General features: G+C 34.9%; 1 protein-coding gene across 2 annotated transcripts in view; it reads left to right on the top strand.

The window, feature by feature from the left end:
- Positions 1-26,497, top strand: part of PKN2 (protein kinase N2) — a 128,622-nt gene that overhangs the window by 79,612 nt on the left and 22,513 nt on the right. For both annotated transcript variants that reach the window (XM_029228562.1, XM_029228561.1), the window contains exons 7-11: positions 7,997-8,182; positions 9,122-9,231; positions 25,134-25,277; positions 25,597-25,672; positions 26,267-26,441. In XM_029228562.1, the coding sequence (XP_029084395.1) occupies positions 7,997-8,182; positions 9,122-9,231; positions 25,134-25,277; positions 25,597-25,672; positions 26,267-26,441 (691 nt within the window). The remainder of the gene's footprint in view (positions 1-7,996; positions 8,183-9,121; positions 9,232-25,133; positions 25,278-25,596; positions 25,673-26,266; positions 26,442-26,497) is intronic.

Raw genomic sequence — 26,497 nt, 5'->3', positions numbered from 1 at the left:
TTAGGTAGGTTTATTCCTAGGTATTTTATTATTTTTGTTGTGATGGTAAATGGGATTGTTTCCATAATTTCTCTTTCTGATCTTTCATTGTTAATGTATAGGAATGCAAGAGATTTCTTGCCTTAATTTTGTATCCTGCAGCATTATCGAATTCATGGATTAGCTCTAGTTTTCTGGTGGCATCTTTAGGATTTTCTATGTATAGTATCATGTCATCTGCAAACAGTCACAGTTTTACTTCTTTTCCAATATGTATTCCTTTTATTTCTTTTTCTTCTCTGATTGCTGTGGCTAGGACTTCCAAATGCCTGCAAGCAGAAAGAAAATTTGCCATGTTTGCAGCTGAATTCTGTGTTTGTGTGCCAAGGCATACCTTCAACATTCACCCAGGCATTTTGTAACTCTGCCTTTGCTTGCACAGAGCTTGAAGATCTGCCAGATGTGAGAGCTTAGGACCTTTTCAGATCTCTTCTGAGGATGTCTCCTTTTGCATCTAGCCTTCTGGTTTTCCAGTAACACGTGGAAACATTGCAAAGCTCTTATTCCTTAAAACAGTTTACTCCCTAGCTTTTCGCCAAGACTCTAGGATGTCTATTAAACAATATAGACAACAATATCCTTTGCTCCTGGCTTCAGTGGTTGTTTCATTTGCCTTTAGATGCCCTCCGCTTAGCTATTTCTCTGTCCTGAGAGATTTCTCAGGTGAAAAGAAGGTAAACCCTTTCTGTTAGTCCTTCAGGGAGCCTTCAGAGAGGTCAGAGCAGGCATCCACAGTTCTTTGAGTATGAAGTCTTCTCTGCTCCCTCTGGCACTGGGACCCTGTACCAGGAATGCAGCCTGCTATCTTCAGGACTATCACCAAACCATTAGGGGTGGGGGGGAGGAGGGATGAAGCAAAGATAAATTAAAATGCCAGAGAGCTCTCCTACCAAGTATTCATTGCATTTTTTGATCAAGCATTTGTTTGGTTGCAGTAAACCTTTGTTTCCCAGATTTTTGTTAAAGTTGATTATAAGTAGTTTCCCGGTTTTGTTTGTTTTCCTGTGTTTCTGTGGAGAAACTGCCTTTGGAGTTTCCAACTCTACCATTTTCTTACCATTACCTACAAAGGTTTTTATGGCCCATGTGAATGTGGCATATTTTTGATACACAGGCCTCCCTCTTCTCCAGGAATCCTTAAATTATCTTATCAATATGAATGTCAGAGAGGGCTTTACCTTAAAAACAATTGTCATTAAATATTTTGAGGATATGAAAGCGTTCTTCAGAATTGCATAGCATACTATCACATTTTAGTACTTTTGGGTATCATTAATCAGCTTTATATTATGGCAGACTTTTACATTCAACCTTGAAGGAGAAATTTACAGTTGAACAATGCTGTTGCCACTATTAAGATCAGTTTAAATCTGCAGTTACCAAATTGAGTTCCTAAATCTGAGGTACCCTGGGATGCCAAAATGAATTCACGAGGGTACAACAGGATATTTTAAGTTTTTGAGGGAAACACAGTATTACTTCACTTCCTACCATCACCATTAATCTACTGGCTTCAAGGTAGTTGGAGTTTCAGCATTAGGTCGAATGACATGCCTTCTGATTTTGTCACATATTGATGAAGCTGGGTGTTCCTGGTTTTTCCTTCACTGCTATAATGATAAATACTATGGGAAATCAATGTGGAATAGAAGATAAGGGTGGCACTTTCAAATCTAATCCCAAAGTTTGATAAGTTACACAGTGCCCAATAGATACACACATCTCATTGGGAAGTGATCATGGTTATTTAAGAATGAAATAAGATTACTTTTTTCTTTCAAATTACGTGTATTATTTTTCAAATAGTTATTAATTTGTTACAATATCTTATGAAACAGAACTGTTAGGTACATTGTTCAGACTAGAAGCACAATGAAAAAATTGAGACATTAGGGTATCATGAAACGAGAAAGCTTGGGAACCTCTGTTCTAAATTCTCCATTGTATTTTAAATATTTATTATTTAAAGCATTTATCTTATGAGGTATCACCTCACACTCGTCAGAATGGCCATCATCCAAAAAATCCATAAGCAGTTAATGCTGGAGAGGGTGTGGAGAAAAAGGAACCCTCCTACATTGTTGGTGGGAATGTAAACTGGTATAGCCACTATGGAAAACAGTACGGAGATTCCTTAAAAAACTGAAAATAGAGCTACCATATGATCCAGCGATCCCACTGCTGGGCATATATCTGGAGAAAACCATAATTCAAAAGATACATGCACCACAATATTCACTGCAGCACTATTTACAATAGCCAGGACATGGAAGGAACCTAAATGACCATCAACAGAGGAATGGATAAAGAAGATGTGGTCCATATGTACAGTGGAATATTACTCAGCCATAAAAAAGAACGAAGTAATGCCATTTGCAGTGACATGGATGGACCTAGAGATTGTCATATTGAGTGAAGTAAATCAGACAGATAAAGACAAATATCATGATATTGCTTATATGAGGAATCTAAACAAAGGGTACAAATGAACTTATCTACCAAACAGAAATAGAGTTACAGACGTAGAAAACAAACTTATGGTTACTGGGGGAAAGGGGGAGTAGGGATAAATTGGCAGATTGGGACTGACATATACACACTACTATATATAAAATAGATAACTAATAAGGACCTACTGTATAGCACAGGGAACTCTACTCGGTACTCTATAATGGCCTATATGGGAAAAGAATCCAAAAAGAGTGGATGTATGTATATGTATAGCTGATTCATTTTGTTGTACACCTGAAATTAACACAACATTTTAGATCAACTGTACTCCAATTAAAAAAATAAGTAAATAAAGCATTTATGTTTCCAGCCACATCTTCTATAACTCCTACCATGAATCTTCTATTACAATTAATCTGGTTAGTGCAGAGTGCCTATTTAATGTCTTTGACTTATTATCCATTTCTTACTATTTTTTTTTTTAAATCAAAACTGGGATATAGACCTATGAAGACCTTGTCATCTACCTACATGTAATCTTAACCCCTATCACAAGATACTTTATACACTCAGTAGATATTTGGTAAATGTCATTTGGTAATAAGGCAGGGACTGTACATCTAAGTTTCACCATCTTATGGCTCAGGGCTGAATATATTTTTAATATTCAAGAATTTCAGAATGATCCATTGGTTAAAATATGGTTGTTAAATAGTATTTTTAGAAAAGTAATAAAGCCGCATTTTTGAAAATCAGCTAATATGGCTGGAAATTATTTTCCTTTTCTATTCTGGTTGGCTGCTCTTCCCAACTCTTTAACCTCTTTTTAGTTCTCTCTTTCCCTGTTCTTCATTCCCTTAATGAACTTTACTCATAGTGATGTAAATCACCAGTCTAAAAGTAAGTATCTTATAATTCTTAAGATATTTTGGTGTTTTAAAAAATTCCTTTATCTACCAGACCTTAAACTAAATATGGAGTTAACTAGGAAGAGAAATAGTAGTGGTATTAATAAAGGATTAGACATGATAAAGGATTAGCATAGATAAGTAGTAGGAGTATTTACTGCCCTGAGTTTTTACTGTATGCTATTATTTGTGGTTTATCTCATTTATACTCTGGTTTCTTTCGTGGTTGTATGATTATAATACTAAAATTTGCAAATTACTTTGATATAAAGTATAATTTAATTTTTAGTCCAAATTTTGAGACATTTACTAGTTTTTATAAAAGAAGATTCCTCAGAATTAAAGAAAAGTTAATTGTACCAAGATGAAATACTGAATTAGTAAAATTGATATAAAACAGTTTTTCCAGAAAGTTAAAAGAAATAAAAAAGTATTTAGTTGTTCTAATGGAATTTTAGCTATTGCTTATGAATACAAACACTTATTTTTTGGATTTGCTTGTTTTTAAAATTTCATATTATGAGTCATAAAAGTAAAAAATGTAATTTTAAGCCACTTCTTGTATGGTTATATGCAATAGCAATTGTGTCACCTCATAAAAGAAAGAAACTTCTAGATACTTAATAAAGATCTTAAATCCCTCCAGGTTTTATTCTAAATGAAAGCAGGTGTTGAACATTGTCATCCCCTAATACATTGAAATTACTAAAATCTTTAATAAGCTATAAGCTAGCAGGGTTTGAAGTAGTAACCAGATGTTTACAGTTTTCCCAGGATGACTTTTACATCTCAGCATTTACAGTGGAAATGAACTAAGTTTGCTACCTTAACAACAACAAAAAAGCAAATAAAACACAGAGACACAAGTTGTTTCTTTTGAACCAGAATTGAAATGATTTCCGTTATACTTAATCTGCCTTAATACTTTACAGTAAGATAAGATTTCCATAGCCTAACCAAACATAAGATTGAAGTTTCCCCTCATGTTTAGAATCTTTATTGGGACATAATTTATACACTATAGTATATAAATTTTCACCGATTTTAAGTATAGTTTTAAATTTTTAGGAAATACATATACTTGAGCCACCATTATCAATATCCAGTTTTTAGAACATGTTTTATTGCACATATTTAAAGTGTATAATTTGACAAGTTTTGTCATCTATTTAAAGTCTTGAAACTATTACCACAATCAAGATAATTATATCCATCATCCCCAAAAGTATCCTCATGTGCCTCTATGTAATCTCTCTTTCTTGCTCTTCTCATGCTTTCCTTCCCCACACCTGTCCCCAGGCAATCACTGGCCTGTTTCTGTCACTAGATATTAGTTTTCACTTTGTAGAATTGTATATAAATTGAATCATACAGTGCATACTCTTTTTTTTGTTGGGGGTGGGAATCTGGCCATTTCATTCTGAATAATTCTTTTGATATTTGTCTATGTTGCATGTATCAGTAGTTCTTTTCTGTTTATTATTGGTAGTATTCAATTGTGTGAATATACCATAACTAGTTTATCCATTCACCTGTGATTGATACTTGGGTTGTTTCCATTTTGTACTTTTTTCAAATATAGCTGCTAATAAGATCCCTGTATAATTTTTGTGTAAACATAGATTTCACTTCACTGGGATAAATACTTAGGAATTGTGTGGATGGATCACATGGTAATTTGCTGATAATGGGTTCTTTATCCATTTTTATGTTTGAAAAAGCTTCATTTTTGAAAGAAATTTTCAGTAGACTTAGAATTTTAAGTTCATGGTTTGTTTCCTCAGTACTTTAAAGATATTGCTTCTCTGTCTTGCTTTCATTGTTTCTAATGAGAAATCTGCTGCTGTCCTAATCTTATATGTACATGTCATTTTTTCTGGCTGCTTTTAATACTTTCTCTTATTGTTTGTTTTGAGAAATTTGATTATGTTATGCTTTGGTGTAATTTACTTATTTTTCTTTTGCTCGGTGTTCATTGAACTTCTTGGATACTTCTTGGGTTTATAGTTTTCACTACATTAGGCAATTTTTCAGTCATTATTTTTTCAAATATATTTTCTGTTCCCTATCCTCTTTGCTTTTCATCAGGGACTTCAAGTACACATGGATTAGGCCACTAGAAGTTAAACTCACAGCTCACATATGTGCTGGTTTTTTGTTGTTGTTTTTGCCCTCCAAGTCTTTGCTTTCTGTCTTCTATTTTTGATCATTTCTGTTGCGCTAGCTTCAAGTTCAGTAGCCTCTACTTTTGCAATGTGTAATGTGCCACCAATCCCATCCAGTTTTGGGGTTTTTAAAAAAAATCTCAATGTTATTTTCATCTCTAGAAATTTGTTTTGTGTTTTTCTGACTTCTTCAGTGTCCCTGTTCAACTTTTTGAACAGATGGAATATATTTATAATAACTGTGTGAATGTGTGCTCATCCTAACATTTATATCAGTTTTGTATTGGTTTTCATTTGATTTTATTTTTTTAATGGGTCCCACTTTTCTGTTTCTTTGCTTCCCTGGTGTGATAGGCAGAATATTAAGAATGACCCCCAGAATCCCTCCCCCATGAATATGATGGGGTATCACTTCTGTGATAATATTCCATTACATGGCAAAGGAGATTTTTGCATATGTAATTTAGGTTACTAATCAGTTGACTTTGAGTTATCGTAAAGGACAGTTACATGGGTGGGCTTAATAAAATCACATGAGCCCCTTAAAAGTAGAAAATTTTCTCTGGCCAGTGGCAGAAGGGGAAGTCAGATATGAATCATAAAAAGGATTTTATGTGCCATTGCTGGCATAGAGATGGGGGGGCGGTCACATGACGAGGGATGCAGGTCCGCTCTAGAACTTGAAAACAGCCCCTGGCTGTCAGCCAGCAAGGAAATAGGATCCCTATTCTTACAGCTGCAGGAAACTAGATTCTGCCAATACCCTGGATGAGCTTAGAAGCAGGTTCTTCTTTAGAACTTCCAGATAAGAGCCTAGCCTGGCAGATACAATGATTTCAGCCTTATGAGATCTTTGACAGAGAGTGCAGACCAGCCCACTCAAACTCTGGCCTACAAAACTGTTAGATAATAAATGAGTGTTGTTTTAAGCCACTACATTTGTGATAATTGGTAATGCAGCAATAGAAAACAAATATACCTGATAATCTCTGATTAAATGCCAGACATTTGGAATTTTAGCTTGTTAGGTGCTGGGTATTTTTGTATTCCTACAAATATTACAAATATTTTTGAGCTTTGTTCTGGGTCATAGTTAGGTTACTTGGAAACATTTTGATCTTTTGGGTAATGCTTTTAAGATTTGTTATGTGGGACTAGAGCATCGTTTAGTCTAAGGGTAACTATTCTCTACTCCTGGGGCAAGACTGAATACTTGGTCTGGAGAACCTTCTGCACATCTCAGGGATTCTGTCTCTGGACAGCTGTATTTTTTCCTTTACTCTGCCTGTGAAATCTCGCCACCTCAGTCAGTTCAGCCTCAATACTCTCAGTTCTGTCTCCTTAACTCAGGTAGTCCACTTGGCTCCACCTGAGTTCTCCCTCCCTGTGCTGTGTCCTAGATATTCTCAAGGTAGTAAGCAATCTTAGGACTCTTCTCTCAGGGATCACTGTTCTTCATTGCCTGATGTCCCTTTCCTTTAACACTGTTTTTTTCATATTTTTTGTCTGATTTTTTTTTTTTGGTTGAGTTGAGATTAAATACAAACTTTTTTACTTTGTTGAAAGAGTCCTTTGGTTACTTTTAAATAATTAAAAAATTAAGTTTTAATTATTTAAGTTTAATGGGACAGCTTTTACCAGGAAATACTCTTTCTAAAGTGCTATACTATGGGCAGTATCTAAAATTTTAATACTGAGGCACCATTTTAAATTTTAATACACTAAGTCTAGCCCAAATGATGACAAAGCCATATCTCCAGATGCCTAAGCTCACAGTTCCTCATTTTCATTTGAACACTTTTAGTATGTATTTGCCTAAGGAAATTATAATTACTTTATGCTTAGATAATTATAGCCCATAATTATTTGACTAAACTATTAAAGTGAGAAGATAATGTTATTTTACATCTCAAATAGAACAGAACTCCATCTACTTATGCCAAAAAAAAACCCCCTATAGTCCTTTTCTGTGTTAACTATATAACTATTAAACACAACTGTTATTTACATTGTCAGATTTCCTTGTTTCTAATTTCTTTATGTTTATTTTAGTAGGCATATTATTTAGTTTTATGTTTCCCCTCCCACATGTTTTATCCACATAATTCTGTAATTTTTCCATGGAATTATAGAAATGAGTATTCAGATACACAGGAAGTTTAAGTAACTAGTTCTGTTCTATGCCTGACAGCTTTTGGCTGGTGCTGTTCTTTCTATACGTTTTTTTATAGTTGTTTTAATTAATTAAGAATTTTTAATAGGTTTCTCTAAATAAAGCAGTAAAGATGATAGTTACCTCGAAGATGCTCTGGAAGAAGAGATTTTGTTATTTTAGCAGATATTTTCCCCCCCTATTTCTGAATAGGTAACAACGACATCATTTTATATGTTGAGTATTGATGTTTTCTTATTTGATATTTGTTCATGCTGCAGGTACTTTGGAAGTTCGTCTAATGGGCTGTCAAGATATCCTAGAGAATGTCCCCGGACGGTCAAAAGCAGCATCGGTTGCACTACCTGGTTGGAGTCCAAGTGAAACCAGATCATCTTTCATGAGCAGAACGAGTAAAAGTAAAAGTGGAAGTAGTCGAAATCTCCTAAAAACCGATGACTTATCCAGTTCAGTAATCAGATTTTTTTATCAATCATATAACAAATTAAAGGGCCTATACAAAGGGCTGAGCAGTGGGGACAGAGAAGAGTGAGATGAGTTAGCGTTAGACAACAAACTTTAAAATTATGATTTCCATAATTTAAATTTTAAAATATCAAAAGCTATAATGACAGGAAAATTTAAAAGGCTACAAAATTCACCCTGCTGAAAATATGTTGGAATAATGAAATATTGAACATCACTCTTTATGTCAAACTCTTTGTGTCACATCTTGATTCTTTTAATGGTATAATGACACCTCTAAACTAACGTTGAAATTTTGATAGCTAACCACTGAACTAAACATGTTTAACTAGGACTGGGTCCCAGAAGTAAACTGAAATGGGGCAGTGGGTAAAGGTGGTAAAGTAAAATGGGAGAGGTTTATGAAGTACTTTGGAGACACTGTAAAGTAATCATAAACTATGATGTAATTATACAACTGGTGGAAAAGGCATGTGACAATTCAACCTAGTACAGTATGTCTGTGCTTTCCTGTATCTAGAGAGAGACTTTAGGAAAAATGTGAAAATAAAAATTGTTTAAGGTAACAACATTAATAAATAGCAAATGTAGAGAGAGAAAAACTGGATGACTGATATTGACATATAAATATACACACACACCTGACAAACAATTACTGGTCACCTGTTAGTCCTTTCAGTTACATTTTAATATAAACGAAATAGTGATTACTGTTTGTTTTTGTGAAACACAAAGGATAACTTGGGAGGGTCTAGTGGGAGTGTATATATAAAACTAGCCATTTAAGATTCAAAAGCTTCAGTAGTGAGTAAGAAAAACTTATTTTCAAAGGATCATAAGACTTTTGTTGATATTAAACAGTGGCATTTCTATTTTAAAGGTTTTTAAATATTTAAGCAAGTTTTAAATTGTAATTACAGATGATGTCTGTGCAGTTTTGAAGCTAGATAATACTGTTGTTGGCCAAACTAGCTGGAAACCCATTTCCAATCAGTCGTGGGACCAGAAGTTTACACTGGAACTAGACAGGGTAAGATGAGAAACTTTTTACTTGAATTTTCATTATATTTATAATTCATTTTTAATGTAAATTTTGTTTTAGAAGACTTTGGTAAGTTTTATTCTTAACAGCATATAAGAAGGACCTAGGTATTTTTGACATTTCTCATCTGATGAGGTATACATAAATCTACCTTATCAGATTGCTGCAGGAGTTTTCATTTGTGCAGTGATTTGAAAATGTATACTTTGTACTACCCTGAAAGATCAGCAATCAGGTGACATCTAATATTGAAATTTTTTTTATTTTAATAGTGTGCTCTCTGACAACTAAGGTGATTCTTCTGACTCACCACTTGTTGGTTATATTATCAAAGCTGGATTTGAAGTGAGCTATTGTGCTCAGACAACCATTCCTCCATGTATCTCAGTGGCTTTCATGAATAATGTGAGTGGCTAGAATGCAATCTGTAGCTGTAGAACCCAGCAGAAGTTAACTTGGTCCACAGTAGATTTAAATCCACGACGATAACTTTATTATTTAGATTCTAATCTATCCGTTGGGGTGTGGGAAGAAAATATTAAAACTTAATCATAATTTTATCTAAATAATAAGAAAGATATTAAGCTTTTTATCATTTAGTATTCAGATTGATGGTACATATGTCATTTTAAAAATTACATATATGGGGGTGGTGGTGGGGGTGGAATGAATTGGGAGGTTGGGATTGACATGTATACACTAATATGTATAAAATGGATGACTAATAAGAACCTGCTGTGTAAAAAACTAAAATAAAATAAAATTCAAATATAAAAAAATAAAATAAAAATTACACATATTAGTGAGAGCAGATTTGCAGTGCTTAATGATGATGTGAGGTGGCAATTACTGCTCTGGCCTCTACTTTTAAAATACTTTTTCCAGTTTATTTTTTTCTGTCTCACAGCCAGTATCTTAATCAGGCCCTCATCATTGCTTTTCTTGGTTCACATACTGTGTCTGACACATAAATATTAAATGTACTTGAACAAAATGCTTAACTTTTTATGTATACCAGTTTCCTTATCTTTAATACTATCTACCTCACTGAAATGTGTGAGGATTAAATCCATGTAAAAATCTTAGGCTAGTGGTAGGAACTCAATTAATGTTGGCTATTTTTACTAAAGTAATTTACTAACTAATCTCCATGTGTCTGAGAACCAGACTGATCTTCAAAGAATAATACTTTCATCTAGGCATTCATTCTCTAGTTTAGGATCATTCATTTAATTCATTAAAAATTATTATGAAATTATTTGTTCATTTATTCCTTGATGCATACTGTATTCCAGGCACTTCCAGGTGATAGATTAGCAACAAACAATATAAACAAGATCTCTCAAGATTTCCTTAAGGAACTTATACCTCAGTGGCTTCTCAGTATATGTCTGATTATTTGCAGACTTTTTACCATTACGTCTGAAACTGTGTATGATTTCAGTTAAAAAGATATTGAGGACATTGAATACTAGGCTAAGGTGTTTATACTTGTTGGCAGTGGGGATGAGAGAGACATAATGGAAAAATTGATCTTGGGGTATGTATGAAGAATGAATTTGAGAGAATAGAGACTAAAGGCATATAAATTGGCAGGAGGTTACTCCAGTGCTACAACTGTAAGGTGAAGAGAACTTGAAGTAAAATGTGGCAGTAGGGGCTTCCCTGGTGGCGCAGTGGTTGAGAGTCCGCCTGACGATGCAGGGGACATGGGTTCGTGCCCCGGTCCGGGAAGATTCCACATGCCGCGGAGCGGCTAGGCCCGTGAGCCATGGCCGCTGAGCCTGCGCTTCCGAAGCCTGTGCTCCGCAACGGGAGAGGCCACAACGGTGACAGAGGCCCACGTATCACAAAAAAAAAAAAAAAAAAAAAAAAAAATGTGGCAGTAGGAATAGAAAGAAAGAGATATAGGTAGGAATTGCTGTAATGGAACTCTTAGGCTTAATAGTCAGTGATTTTCTGTTCTGTGTCAGGCACCATTCTAGATGCTGGTTATGATTGACCAAAATAGTCAAAGTCCTTATATTTATGGACCTTATATTCTAATGAGGGAAGACAAATAGTTAACAAGTTTTTTTTTTTAAATCTTCAAGTGCAATGAAGGAAGTAAATAAAGTATTGTAAAGAAGGGGGTGGGGGCTATTTTAGGTAGAGGACATAATTAGGGAAAGTCTCTTTGAGGAGGCTACGTCTGACTTGAAACCCAATGGGGGGAAAGTTGCCAGACTTACAAAGATCCAGGTAGAGTGTTCCCAGCAAAGGAGAAAAAACATACAACGCCTTGGGGTAGGAGAAAACTTGATGTGTTGCAAGAATAAAAATCATGAACAGAGATCAGTGTAAAGAAGTAAAAGAGCAGATGCAGGTGGGTGTCAGATTACTAGGGTCTTTATAGTCAATAAATTAGAAGATAGTGAAGGACTTTTAATAGGGGATTTTTCATCATCTGATTTAGATGATCAAATAGAAATAATATAAATATAGAAGCTAATAAAAGAGTTAGCAGCCCATAATGGGAAAGAGTTTATAAAGAAAGAATAAAAAGGTCTAACAATCAAATCTTAAGTAGTGTTCCAAGTATAGGAGGAGAAGGAAGGTTTGCCAAAGAAATAGAAAACTCTGGGTTGGATCAGATCATACCCTAGATCAGATCTTAACCTTATAAAAGCTTATCCAGTGAAGAGTTGCTGGAATGGTGAGGTGATGAAAATCCTGTTACATATGGAACAGTTGAAGGAAAATGGGATTTAAAATCTATTAAAGAAGAGATTTAACAAAGATTTGGTAACTCTTTAAAGTTAAAAGGAGGAACACGTAAAACAAGAATTAAACTAGTGATAGCAGTGAGATTTCCTTTTGTGTGTGTTGACTCTGATGGATTGGTGGTAACTTTCTGGAGCTCACTGTCAAGGTTTACTGGATGGGTCCTTGTTTATGCTGATCAAGTAGCAGTGTTTGCCAGATGCTTGGAAAAGGGGCAAGTGGTAAGCTGTAGTACAGGTTCCTTCCATCCTTGGATTGACTGTTTACTTTGTGGGTGTGGAAGACAAAGCAGAAGTCAATGATGGCAGATTTCATTTCAGTACAAAGAATAGTACTATTAAAAAATGAACTGAGCTGCTGTAGTAAGTTCTCTCTCGGTAAAGTTTTTTTTTTAACTTTTTATTTTATATTGGGGTATAGTTGATTAACAAAGTTGTGTTAGTTTCAAGTGCACAACAAAGTGATTCAGTTATACATATACATGTATGTATTCTTTTTCAAATTCTTTTCCCAATTAGGTTGTTACAGAATATTGAGCAGATCTCCCTGTGCTATACAGTAGGTCCTTGATGGTTATCCATTTTAAATATAGCAGTGTGTACATGTCAATCCCAAACTCCCTAACTATTCCTCCCTCCCACCCTGCCCCCCAGTAACCATAAATTAGTTCTCTAAGTCTGTGAGTCTGTTTCTGTTTTACGTAAGTTCATTTGTATCTTCTTTTTTTATAGATTCCACATATAAGCAATGTCATACAATACTTCTCTTTCTCTGTCTGACTTACTTCACTCAGTATGACAGTCTCTAGGTCCATCCATGTTGCTGCAAATGGCATTATTTCATTCTTTTTAATGGCTGAGTAATATTCCATTGTGTATATGTGCCACATCTTCTTTATCCATTCCTCTGTTGATGGACATTTAGGTTGTTTCCATGTCTTAGCTACTGTAAACAGCACTGTAGTGAACATTGGGGTGCATGTATCCTTTCGGACCATGTTTTTCTCCGGGTAATGCCCAGGAGTGGGATTGCAGGATCATATGGTAGCTCTATTTTTAGTTTCTTAAGGCTCTCTCAATAAAGTTGAATGAGCAACTCATATAAGAGAGATTTAAGGGAATTGTTGTATCAGAAAAAGATTACACTTCCAAGATTTTTTTCAAGTCTGATATTTTCTGTTTTTCAACTCTGATTTTTTTTCAGCTCTGATATTTGCTAGAACTAGTATTGTTACATGCTGTAAATTAGCTGTTTAATTAAATAGTTAGACCAATATAATTCAGTCAAGCCCACCAGAGAGGGAAATGCAGTTGAGGTTGTTAGTGTATATGGATATCGTTATATACATGTCTTGTTATATTTGCATCTTCCTTCTAAACTGTGAATACATGTAATATTTATGACTCTAAAATGTTTCAGTTTCCATTCATTCTTAAATTAATAGGTTTGCTATAACATTGGTCTTGAAGCCAGACAAACTGGATTCACTTACTTATTAGATATTTGATGGTAGACAAGATACATAACCTTACTACTGGGCATTTATTTCACCATCTCTAAAATGGGGATAAAATATAATCCTTATAGGACTGTTAAGAAGAAATGCTTTGTGTTGCCTGGCACATTTAGCTACTCGGTGACTTTAGTTCTTTCTTTAGCCCTAGGCTGTGACATGTGGCTATGAATTTGAGTATAATGGAAGAGCATGTTAAGTAATGGGAAATTAACTGGTTGAATGTCATTTTCTTTCATTTCAGAGCCTATTTAAAGTAATTATAGGATTTTAATGAGTGTTATGATCAAAATGAAATTTAAGACATTTATTGTTAAAGGGAAAATGGCTGGTTAGAAGATTTCTCTTGTAGCCAGGTTATTGTGTTAGAGTTTTGTATTTAAAATAGAACTTAAAAGTAGTTAAGTGTCTTGCCATCATTTTATAATTAAGGAAGCTGAGAACCAGAGTGATTACATATTGATAAATTTCAGAGCTGGTACTAGACCTCGAGTGTCCTTCAAACTGCTCTTTCCTCTGTAGTGATTTGTATGAGATAGAAAGTTAGTGGCAAAAAGGAGGAAACAGCAGAAGACGATGAAAGCCTGGTAAAGAGAAAATAATTCAATATTACCCAAGCTACAAGCTTAGAAAACTAGAAAGACTGATAACTGTTGATTGGTTGTTTTTACTTGCACTTTTAATTCTCACCTAAAATTGTTTTTCTTCTTCATGGCATCAGACTTTCTTCCTACTTTGGAGTAGCCCTCCCTTAAAAACATTGAAGACACTGCATAGCTAAGTAAAGCTGTTCTCCCAGAGGCCAGTTAGACCTTCTGGGTTCCTGATATGCATGTTATGTATCCTTAATTGGATTATAAGCTCCTCTTTGGAGGCCACATTCCTTATTGTGATAAATCCTTCTGTTTACACAGTACATTTTACTTTTCATGTGCTTTTTTTAGTCTTCTACTTTATTCCTTATATTTATAGAATATTTATTTATAGAAAATGTTTATAGAAACATTTATAGAAAATATTATCTTAAACTGACATGTTCATGCTCAGTATTTTGCCTCAAATGTCAAGTTTCTTTCCTATGACATTCTGGAACTAAGTTGTCTATACTGTTTCTATCCTTTCCAAAATACAAAAATTCATAGGTCTTTTTATTTTTTTTATTTTTGGTCACGCCACGTGGCTTGTGGGGTCTCAGTTCCCCAACGAGGGGCTGAACCCGGGCCATGGCAGTGAAAGCCCAGAATCCTAACCACTGGGCCACCAGGGAACACCCAGATAGGTCTTTTTTGAGTTTTGAGATACTATAGAAATTATCTAGATCTAGAATGATCTAGAAAAGTTCAGTTATGTTCCTGGGAGCTCAGGGCTCTGCAGAATTATTTCAGATGGCAACACAGACCCTTTTTTTTTTCTTTTTGTTTTGAGATTCTGGGTAAGATGTCATTTGGAATTTGCCGCTTTAAAAAATAAAAAGTTTTGAAAATTGCTGGTGTAATCCAGCCCCCTCATTTTACAGATTAATAAGGATATTATTATGGCCTAGGGGTTAAATAACTAGCCTAAGCTATAATCTAGGATTCTGAAGTGTCCTGTCAGTTCTGTGTTCTTTCTGTTATCAGGTTACCCTTTTTATATTTTCTTATAAAATTTGTTGTTTCTTAATGTTTATTATAAACACAGTAGCTATGTAATTTCACATTTTTTCTGAATTCCCTCAGCCCTCCTGCTGTAAAAGTTTAATCCTCCCATGAGAGATTGAAATAAAAAGCAGGACCCTTTATATCTAACCTTTTCCCATTCACATTTCCTTTTGATTTACTTTGCTAATGTAATAGAGAACGATCTTTATCAATATTAGAAACAGGATGAACTGAAACTTAGAAAAATTTTAGCAGGAGCCAGTTCTGTTAAGAGCAGAGTACTAGAGAACGTTCACTGATCAATGGAAAAGGAAGAAGAGAACATCCAGGAAGTGAGAGCCAGTAAAAATGTAATAGGGTTAATAGATCAGAAGTAACAGTGGCATTGAAGGACCAGTGGATGTTGAGGGACTAGAAAGAGTGAGCTAGTAGAATGTTAGGAGGTGATGGTCAGAGAGAAGGATTCAAACAGCTGAGATTGTGGAAAGATTGTAGATATTGGTAGGAGTGAGAGGCTAAGGTATCCAAGAACTCAAGGGATTCTTATTATTTATTGGTTTCACATTTTCCGAAATTGCCTCTACATACTACTCTTAAACCATCCACACTCCTATCCTCATTCTTCCAAATAATTAGGTTAAATCAGTAACTCAGTGTTTATATTATTATGACTATGTAAATATTGTTTATAGATGAACCATGTTCCATACCATGATTACATTCTCTTTTTAGTAGCAAGACTCACTTTGGGCAAATAATTGCCCTTTTTTTAATTGTTTATTTTGTTTTGCTTTGCTTGGTTTTCTGTATACCTATCCTTTATCACCAGAATCTCCAGAAGGACTCTAGAATAACTCTATGTAGGCAGTTGTATCAGCAAGCTGTCAGTCATCCTGGGACCCACTCTACTCCCCAGCAACATCCTTTCTGGAGCCTTACATCTTTCTGCTCCAATTTAAATGACTGCTATATAGCTTTTATCTTTCACCATAATCCTATTGGATCACCTGAGTCTTGAATTTCTCTTTCAGCTTTCTTGTTTTACTTCCTCATTTTTGGTGGATCATATCCCACATTTACATGCTGAGAAAAGAGTGAATGAAAGTTTTAGAGATCTTGCATATCTGAAATATCTTTATTCTGCTGTCATGCTTGGAGTCTAGAATTCTAGGTTGGAGATTATTTTCATTAAGAATTTTAAGGAATTGTAGTTCTAGTATTGTAGTTGAGATTGCTTATGTGTCTTTGATTTCTAATCTTTGATTTTGATTTGCTTTTTCTCTTTTAAAGATTTAAAGATTTTTATCTTTTTTTCCCTGGGGTTCTGTGATTTCTTAATGGTGTACCTTAGGTGTAGGTGGTTTTCACTATTTGTGATAGGTACTGTGTGGCACCTTCAGTTTTGAAAGCTCATTCTTCAGATTTGAGAAATCGCATTTATTTGATAATTTCCTCTTCATTTTCAGTGTCCCTCTTGCTAATTGAACCTTTTAGCTTGATCCTCTGATTTTCTTATCTTTTTTCTATTGTCTGTCAGTGTGTCTTTTTGTTCTGCTTTCTGGGAAAGTTTGATACTTTTATTTGCCAAGATTTGATTGACAAACTTATATCTGATATTATATTTTTAATTTCTAAAAGTTTATTCTTTTAAATATCTTGTTTTCCTCTCACGGGGATAATATCCTCTCTTACATTTTAGAGGATATCAGTTTTACGTTTTCTTCTCCCTGAATTAATTGTCTTTATTTATCCTGAGATCCATTTCATAATCTCTGTTTATCATATTGCAGATTTGGTGAAATGTATGGCCACCCTTGGCTGTCTTAAAATGAGCCATTAAGAAAACGATTGGAAGTTTTGTATGTGGGGCTCTTCTTTACCCAAGTTCTGAACTAGTTAAAGAAAGGTGTGACTAATGGAAAGTAAAATGTCATTATGAACTGATATTTGAAAGTGTGGTTGGGTGTGCAACAATAATGGGGCTATACTCAGTCCCTTAGATCATTGTGGGCTCCAGCTCATATAAAACTTAAGGCATAGCAGAGAAAAACAAATTGTATACTTCCATTTAACAGCCCGGCTCTCAAGGAAGAAAGGAAGAAATGGACTGGATTATTCATGTCCAGTTTCTCTCCCAGTCTTTTATCAGATAACTCACTCCAGGAGATGAATAAGAGGGTTAAGGTAGAGACCTAGATATTTAGGAGAAGAATGAAAATTATTCCTCATAGAAACCATGATAATGAGCAAGATGCTTTCCTCCCTATAAAAGGATAAAAATGCATGGAAACATCTAAATGGGGTGTGAAACATCTTAATATAGAACAAGCCATAGAATAGAAATACAAAGAAATTTTAATTTCTTCCATGTGTGAGCTAACATTCAGCATATTACTGTTGTTTTTGGCCGTACCACACGGCTTGCAGGATCTTAGTTCTCTGACCAGGGATTGAACGCAGGCCATTGCAGTGAAAATGCCAAGTCCTAACAACTGGACTGCCAGAGAATTCCGACATTCGGCATATTGTTTAATCTGAGATGCTATATTTTGTTTGTTTGTTTTAATATTTATTAGAGTATAGTTGATTTACAGTGTGTGTTAGTTTCAGGTGTACAGCAAATTGAATCAGTTGTACATATACATATATCCACTCTTTATTAGATTCTTTTCCCATATAGGCCATTACAGAGTACTGAGTAGAGTTCCCTGTGCTGTACTGTCCTTATTGATCATCTGTTTTATATATAGTATTGCATATATGTCAATCCCAATCTCCCAGTTTATCCCACCCCCCTCCTTACCCCCTGGTAACCCCCTGGTAAACAAATAAGTTTGTTTTCTACATCTGTAATTCTATTTCTATTTTGTAGATAAGTTCATTTGTACCCTTTTTTTAGATTCCACATATAAGCGATATCATATGATATTTGTCTTTGTCTGACCTACTTCACTCAGTATGACAATCTCTAGGTCCAGTCCATGTTGCTACAAATGGAATTATTTCATACTTTTTTATGGCTGAGTAATATTCCATTGTATATATGTACCACATCTTCTTTATCCATTCCTCCATAATGGACATTTAGGTTCCTTCCATATCCTGGCTGTTGTAAATAGTGCTGCAATGAGCACTGGGGTGCATGTATATTTTCGAATCATGTTCTTCTCCGGATATATGCCCAGGAGTGGGATTGTTGGATCATATGGTAGCTATATTTTTAGTTTTTTAAGGAACCTTCATACTGTTCTCCATAGTGGCTGTACCAGTTTTACATTCCCACCAACAGTGTAGGAGGGTTCCCTTTTCTACACACCCTCTCCAGCATTTATTGTTTGTAGATTTTTTGATGATGGCCATTCTGACCAGTGTGAGGTGGTACCTCATTGCAGTTTTGATTTGCATTTCTCTAATAATTAGTGATGTTGAGCATCTTTCCATGTGCTTTTTAGCCACCTGTATGTCTTCTTTGGAGAAATGTCTGTTTAGGTCTTCCACCCATTTTTTGATTGGGTTGTTTCTTTTTTTGATATTGAGCTGCATGAGCCATTTGTATATTTTGGAGATTAATTCTTTGTCGGTTGCTTTGTTGGCAAATATTTTCTCACATTCTGAGGGTTGTCTTTTAGTTGTGTTTATGGTTTCCTTTGCTGTACAAACACTTTCAAGTTTAATTAGGTCCCATTTGTCTATTTTTGTTTTTATTTTCATTACTCTAGGAGGTGAATAGAAAAAAATCTTGCTGCGATAAAAGAGTGTTCTGCCTATGTTTTCCTCTGAGAGTTTTATAGTATCTGACTTTACATTCAGAATGGTCTTTAATCCATTTTGAGTTTATTTTTGTGTATGGTGTAGGTAGTATTCTAATTTCATTCTTTGACATGTAGCTGTCCAGTTTTCCCAGCACCACTTATTGAAGAGACAGTCTTTCCTCCATTGTATATTCTTGCCCTCTTTGTCATAGATTAGGTGACCATAGGTGCGTGGGTTTATCTCTGGACTTTCTGTCCTGTTCTGTTGAACTGTATTTCTGCTTTTGTGCCAGGACCATGCTGTCCTGATTACTGTAGCTTTGTAGTATAGTCTGAAGTCAGGGAGCCTGATTCTTCCAGCTCCGTTTTTCTTTCTCAAGATTGCTTTGGCTATTCGGGGTCTTTTGTGCTTCCATACAAATTGTAAAGTTTTTTGTTCTAATTGTGTGCAAAATGCCATTGGTAATTTGATATGGATTGCACTGAATCTGTAGATTGCTTTGGGTAGTATAGTCATTTTCACAATGTTGATTCTTCCAATCCAGGAACATGGTATATCTCTCCATCTGTTTGTGTCATCTTTGATTTCTTTCATCAGTATCTTATAGTTTTCTGAGTACAGGTCTTTTACCTCCTTAGGTAAGTTTATTCCTAGGTATTTTATTCTTGAGATGCTGTCTTTTAACTTATAATGGAGCTATAATAATACTTACCCTTTTTACCTCTTTTGCTGCTTCCAATTCTATTACTATCAAATGACACATCATATCCTCTGAGGCTATATGAGTTCTCTGAGCCAATGAACTATATATATAATTGTCTTTTCCCCCCACCCCTCTATCATCTCTTGACCACCAGGCACTTGCCAGTATCCTTAAGGACTTTGGTTCTTCACTCCAGCATCCCATCATCATTATGGGGGATTTTAAACATCTAACTATCTAAACAACAACCCATTTAACATATTATTTCAAACTTCTTTGAATGCATCAACCCCAGTATACCTTTGCTCCTTGTCATTTTAGCAATGAATTGTTCTGAAATCTTAAATTTAGTATCCTAAACTGTTACCAGATCTGCATAAAGCACCTAGTTTAACCCCTTGTACATAATGGTTTTGCTGTAAATGATAGCTTATGTTATTATTGTTACTCCTCTGGCTCTTTTACTTCTTTGTTACCACACAGTTAGATGTTTGGTCAAACATTTCCATTTCCTTGATTCTTCAGGAAGGAGTTTAGGAAGGGGCCATCAGAAAATTTCATTTTCTTCTCTGTTTACCCTAAAACTATTGTTACCCTTTACCATTTCCTTACTGATGCCCCCACAGCATCCTTCAACTTTGTCTTTATAGGTCTGTAGGTTTTGGTTGGGAAATAAGATACATGATTAGAAATAGGAACTATATATGTAGACACTGAGGCAGAAAAGTTTGTAATAGGTTTGGAATAATAGTGAGTCTTTGGAACTTTTTCTAGGATGTGAATTGATATAGGGTGCAGTTATATATAACTGTTACAGCACTAAATAGTTTGTATCACAATTGTTTTCTGCTCCCACATCTATAGGGGGCAGACTTTTCAAGCAGAGGTCATAGCTTTGTATTCTCCATTATCTCAGTCTTCTCTGTGTTTCTCATTTTCCCAAAAGATCCTAAGGTTTCCTTCTTTTTGTCACATTAGTTCCAGCTGAGAATCACCCTCATTGAACTCCTGAACTGAAAACAGATATCACTGTTTCCTGAGGTGGTAGTTTTCTCTTTGCCCCATAGTAGATTCTGATGGCCCCCTTCCCTGTCCCTCTCTTTGTCTCTGGAGGCTGATAGCTGCAGGTTTGAATCAGTGGGCTCTGACATGAAAGGGGAGACAATGTTAGACGATCTAAGGGCAGGAGGAGAGGGTAATCAGGGTGTTTGCTTCCTTCTCTCCTTCCCTTTCTGACAGCAGTGTTCATCTATGGCTACAGTTCCTGTTTGACAGTCCCTTTTCCAAGATCCAGTTCTCACTGAATTCTGATAACTGTTTCTTCTTGCTCATTCAGGCTAGGAGTGGTAATAGATTTCTACTGTAGCTAATTCTTAGATACTTCCATCCTTGTTGATTCCTTAACCTGAATCTTACCTTCATAAATAGCCAATTTTTAAAACTTAAACTCTTTTTGAGTGTGCAGTCTCTTTACTGCTGGGACCCTAGTTGATGTTTCCCAAGCCTATGTTGTTCTCAGAAGCCCATAGAAGACCAAATAATCAAAGGAGGAGACCAATTAATGTGACACCTGACATGTGCACCTTTACAAATCTCACCTTTCCTTGGCTTTTGAATTTTCCATGCTTTGAATAATTTTCTCTCTTTTAGTAGCTGCAGAAAATTTGCTTTTTGCCCTTTCTTTCCTTTTCAGCAGTGAAACCTGCCTCTCATTTTCACCTATCAGAGGTTCCCAAACTTTCTCGATTCACAACATCCTCAGTGTTCCAGTAATTTTTTTACAGTGCGTCTCTAGGCCAAAAGAAATGCCCAGTAGTTCCATTTATTAAGAAGTAGTTACTGGGAACTCCCTGACAACCAGTGGTTAGGACTCCACGCTCTCACTGCCAAGGGCCCGGGTCCGATCCCTGGTCAGGGAACTAAAATCCCACAAGCCGCATAGTGTGGCCAAAAATTAAAATTAAAATTAAATTAAAAAAAGAAGTAGTTACTAACAAAAAGCTTGTGCACAGCAAAGGACACCATCAAGAAAATGAAAAGGCAATCTACAGAATGGGAGAAGATATTTGCAAGTCATCTGTCAGATAAGAAATTAATATTGCAAAATATATAAAGAACTTGCACAACTCAATAGCAAGAACAACAAAAAAATAATCTGATTTAAAATGGGCAAAGAAACTGAATAGACATTTTTCTAAAGAAGACATCCAGATGGCCAACAATTACATGAAAAGGTGCTCAACATCACTAATCATCAGGGAAATGCAATTCAAATCCACAGTGAGATATCATGTTAGCATGGCTGTCATCAAGAAAACAAGAGATAAGTGTTGGCGAGGATGTGGAGAAAAAGGAACCGTTGTGCACTGTTGGTGGGAAGGTAAATTGGTTCAGCCACTGTGGAAAACAGTATGGAGGTTCCTCAAAAAATTAAAAATAGAACTGCCATATGATCCAGCAATCCAACTCTTGGGTATATATTCAATGGAAATGAAAACAGGATATTGAAGAGATATCTGCACTCCCATGTTCATTGCAGCATTATTCACAATGGCCAATATCTGGAAACAGTCTGTGTCCATTAAAAGATGAATGGATAAAGAAAATGTGGTACATATGTACAATGGAATATTATTTAACCATGAGATGGAAGGAAAAACTGCCATTGTGACAACATGGTTGGACCTGAGGACATTATCCTAAGTGAAAGAAGTCAGACAGAGAAAGACAAATATTACATGGTATCATTTACATGTGAAATCTTAAAAAGTCAAACTCATAGAAACCAAGAGTAGAAAAATGCTTGTATGGAGAGGTTGGTAAAAAGGTACAAACTTTCAGTTATAAGATAAATAAGGTCTGAGCATCTAATGTATATAGTGCAATGTATAATGGTGACTAGTTAATAATACTATATTGTGTGAATGAAATTTGCTAAGAGAACAGAACTTAAATGTTCTTACCAAATACAAATATTTTGTGTGTGTGTGTGTGTGTGTGTGTGTGTGTAAAATAGGTGATAGATGTGTTAATTAGATGGGAGGAATTCTTTATTAGTATACATATGTATATGTGTATCAAATCATCATGCCAACTACTTTAGAAAAAGTAGCTACTATTTACTTTTGGGCCTTACAGAGACTTCAGACAAACCATAGATTCCTTAGTTCTACCACAGTTTCTTCTTTGATCCTAGGTTCAGATTCATAAGACGACAAAATGAAACACAAGTTGGGACAGTTTGCCAGTATTGCCAATCTGTACTTAGCTCAGATCATACTGCTCAGCTATTTTGGCAGTGGTTTTACTCCATGTAGAATTTTGTTGCTCTTGAGGTTTGACATTACCTACAAACATGCCCTTGCTTTATGGAATGGACCTGCTTCATCTGGAAAATTGCCAGCAAATGAGCAGTCATACTTGCAGTTTAAATTCAATAAATATCAGTGGCATTTCCCTATATGGAGGGTACTTTGCTTTTCAGATACTATATCCCTGCCTTACTGAATTGCAGTAGATGTTAGGAGTTAAAGGAGGATTGGGGTTCCATGCAACAGTGTTAGGAGTAGACATAAAATATCTTAATCTGCTTTGGACTGTAGCCACTCTCCCCCCTTAAATTATAGAGAGAGTGATTCAGGGAACAATGCAAAGTAACAAAAAGTGAAGAGCTTTATACCTAAAATTTCATGTAGAACTCCAGGAAAGCTAATGTAGGCCTTAAGATAACCTTCCATCCCATATCTCAGGTGTTTCTAACATACTTCAGGTTGAAGAACGGAATAAACAGACAGGAAAGAGAAATGAGTTAATATGTGAGTTTTACCAGAGTGGCTAGAAAAAATATAAAGGAGGTGATTTGACCTTCTCTCATCCAGAGAAAGATATACTCTTACAATTTTAGCAGTGTGAAAAGTATAAGAACTTTTAAGAATTACTAATTTCGTCCCTAGTATCTATACCACTTGCATTTGCCTTATCCATAACAAGTTTTCCTCCCTGATACCGTGGAAGAAGATAGGAGAAAGTAGACCTCTCCTTTTCTAATCTAAAATAAAGTAGTCTAAATTACCAACCCCTGGTTCAGTTATGCAGTTTATTTCCCAAAATAACTGTTTTCAAAATACTTAAAATTTTAACTTGAATAGAATATTATAGCATTAATACCCACCACTTCTAAATGCCATTTGCTGATCTTAAAATAATTATCCTCTACTCATCCTTACCCTTTCCTGACAGGTATTCTCTCCCATAGTAATTATGTGTCAGAGAGAAGCAATGAGGTAGGAAGTTCTGAGCTCATATACTCACTGCCAAGATATCTTTTTCTAGTCCTTTTTTTCTGTCTATGAGACCTTTTGGCACATTGTGTCTTGACTCATTTTTTTCATGTTCTGTTTTTTATAAGTGTTTTCTGTGTTCATTTGCATCAACTAGTTTTATTATTTAAAGTCAAATGGCTTTTTATTTTGCCTACTAGAAGCTTAGATAATAAGATGCATAAGTTCACAAACTGAAAGTTTTTATATGAAAGAAGTAATTTATTACTTTGTTGAGCCTAAAGGGAAAAACATTTATCTCTTTTTGTGGGTGATCCACAAAATCCTGAAAAACAAAATAATGGAGAAGTCTTATGCTTTATAATTAAAATATATGCAGATTATGACTTATATGTAAAGGTCAATTTATGGCTTGACCTCCAGCTTATAAACTGTGTCCTACAAGTACATTTAATAATTGATGGTTAAAACCTTAAATATATTTTCCACATAAGCATTATTTTTAATGACTACATAATGTTCCCTCATGTAGATATGGTATAATACTCTTAAGTTGTCCCTGGTTTTGGGGGGGCTTTTTTGTTTCGTTTTGTTGTGTTTGATGTTGTAATAAATGAACATTTTTCTGTATAAAACTTAGTTTCCTGTTTGCTACCTACCTACGCAGGCCCCTGTAATCACTGGTCTTATTACCTGGTGGTATCCTTTAGAAGATTAAATGACCTAACATTCTTAAAGTGTTTGGTATAGTGTGTGGCACGCTAAAAGTGGAGAATAAATGCTATTCACAGACTTTTTCCTGATCAACATTGGGATAAAGAAATAAGAAGGTTTGAAATGGGTTCTTTGAGGTGAACATTGAAGTCTAGCAACAGCACAGCCTGTGAAGCCAATAGGAGAAGGAAAATCCAAAAGATTGAAGCTCTGAGATGGAAAGAGTTTCGGTGGTCATTCAAATGTATTGATTGTTCCCAGTTGTGTATTCTTTATCTAAAAGGAATACCTTAACTGGAGAATGTTGGAATATGAATGTCTTCCTTTTAGTTAAAATGTGTAAGTTTGTTAAAGTAATATATAATAGAGAAACATTATAAAAGCACTCTTTAAAATAGTGCAACCGTTGTATATGTTATCTTTGTTTATTGTATTTGTATTTTATATATTTTATAATATTTTATTCACATGTGTGTCCAATGATGTGTTCCCTGTTTTCTTTATTTTTTATTGAATTATTCTAGTCACGTGAACTGGAAATTTCAGTTTATTGGCGTGATTGGCGATCTCTGTGTGCTGTAAAATTTCTGAGGTTAGAAGATTTTTTAGACAACCAACGGCATGGCATGTGTCTCTATTTGGAACCGCAGGGTACTTTATTTGCAGAGGTAATAAATGTATTTTATTAAATATGCATAACTACCATTGAAATTATATATGTAGGCAACATGATGTAGAAGTGGGAAGAGTATTAGGCTGAATGGCAGACAACTTGAATTCTTGGCTCAACTCTGCCACTAAATAGGTATGTTACCCTAAGACAAGTCATTTATCCTCTCTAGGTCTGTTTTCTCATCTAGAAAATGAGGAGATGGAACTAAATTATATCTCAGATTCTCTAAGTTTTCAAACTTGCAAGTTTATTGAATTTCATGAACCATAAATCTAATGCTATAGTCATGTCAACTTGAATTTTCTTCACTGCAGGTTACCTTTTTTAATCCAGTTATTGAAAGAAGACCAAAACTCCAAAGACAAAAGAAAATTTTTTCGAAACAACAGGGTAATTACTGAGAAATCAAGTACAAAGTGTTTTGGTGTTATCTTAAATACTTTAAAAATGTATATACTATTTAAAAAGTGATATCCATCTTTTCTTTTTGTTTTCTTCTTATTTGTTCAATTATTTACTTCTAAATTTCGTTACGGAAAATTTGAAACATGCATAAGTATAGAGACTAGTGTGATGTGCCATCACTCAGCTTCAACAACAGTCAGCTTATATCTAATTTTGTTTCATCTGTGTTCCATCACTCACAACTTCCTCAGATTATTTGAAGCAAACCCAGACATCATATAGATTCATCCATAAATATTACAGTTAGTATCTCTAAAAGATAAGAATTCTGTTTTTAAAACCTTAACCACATACCATTACTAGACTTAAATGAGCAATTCCTACGTATTTATTTTTAAAACTGATTTTGCTTTTTTGCACTAGCCTTTAATAATGAATAGTTAGGAACTGTTTTTTAAGTGACAAGTATTGTTTTTCTTCATAAATTATAAACCAATGAATATGAATTCTTAAATTATGGCTTTTGGTAATATATTTAAAAAATACTTGTTCTGTTTTCTTTATTTACAATATCCACAGGCAAAACATTTCTCAGAGCTCCTCAAATGAATATTAATATTGCCACTTGGGGAAGACTAGTGAGAAGAGCTATTCCTACAGTAAATCATTCTGGCACCTTCAGCCCTCAAGCCCCTGTGCCTCCTACAGTGCCAGTGGTTGATGTACACATCCCTGAACTAGCACCTCCAGCTAGGTATGTGTCTTAAGATTTTTAAGCATTTCTTTTATAAAATAGTTATTGTGACATTT

Source organism: Monodon monoceros, unplaced genomic scaffold (assembly GCF_005190385.1).
Source record: "Monodon monoceros isolate NGI ecotype Baffin Bay Population unplaced genomic scaffold, NGI_Narwhal_1 Super_Scaffold_18, whole genome shotgun sequence".
NCBI lineage: Eukaryota > Metazoa > Chordata > Mammalia > Artiodactyla > Monodontidae > Monodon > Monodon monoceros.
The sequence above is the reverse complement of the archived record's forward strand: the minus strand, read 5'-3'. Positions and strand labels throughout refer to the sequence as shown.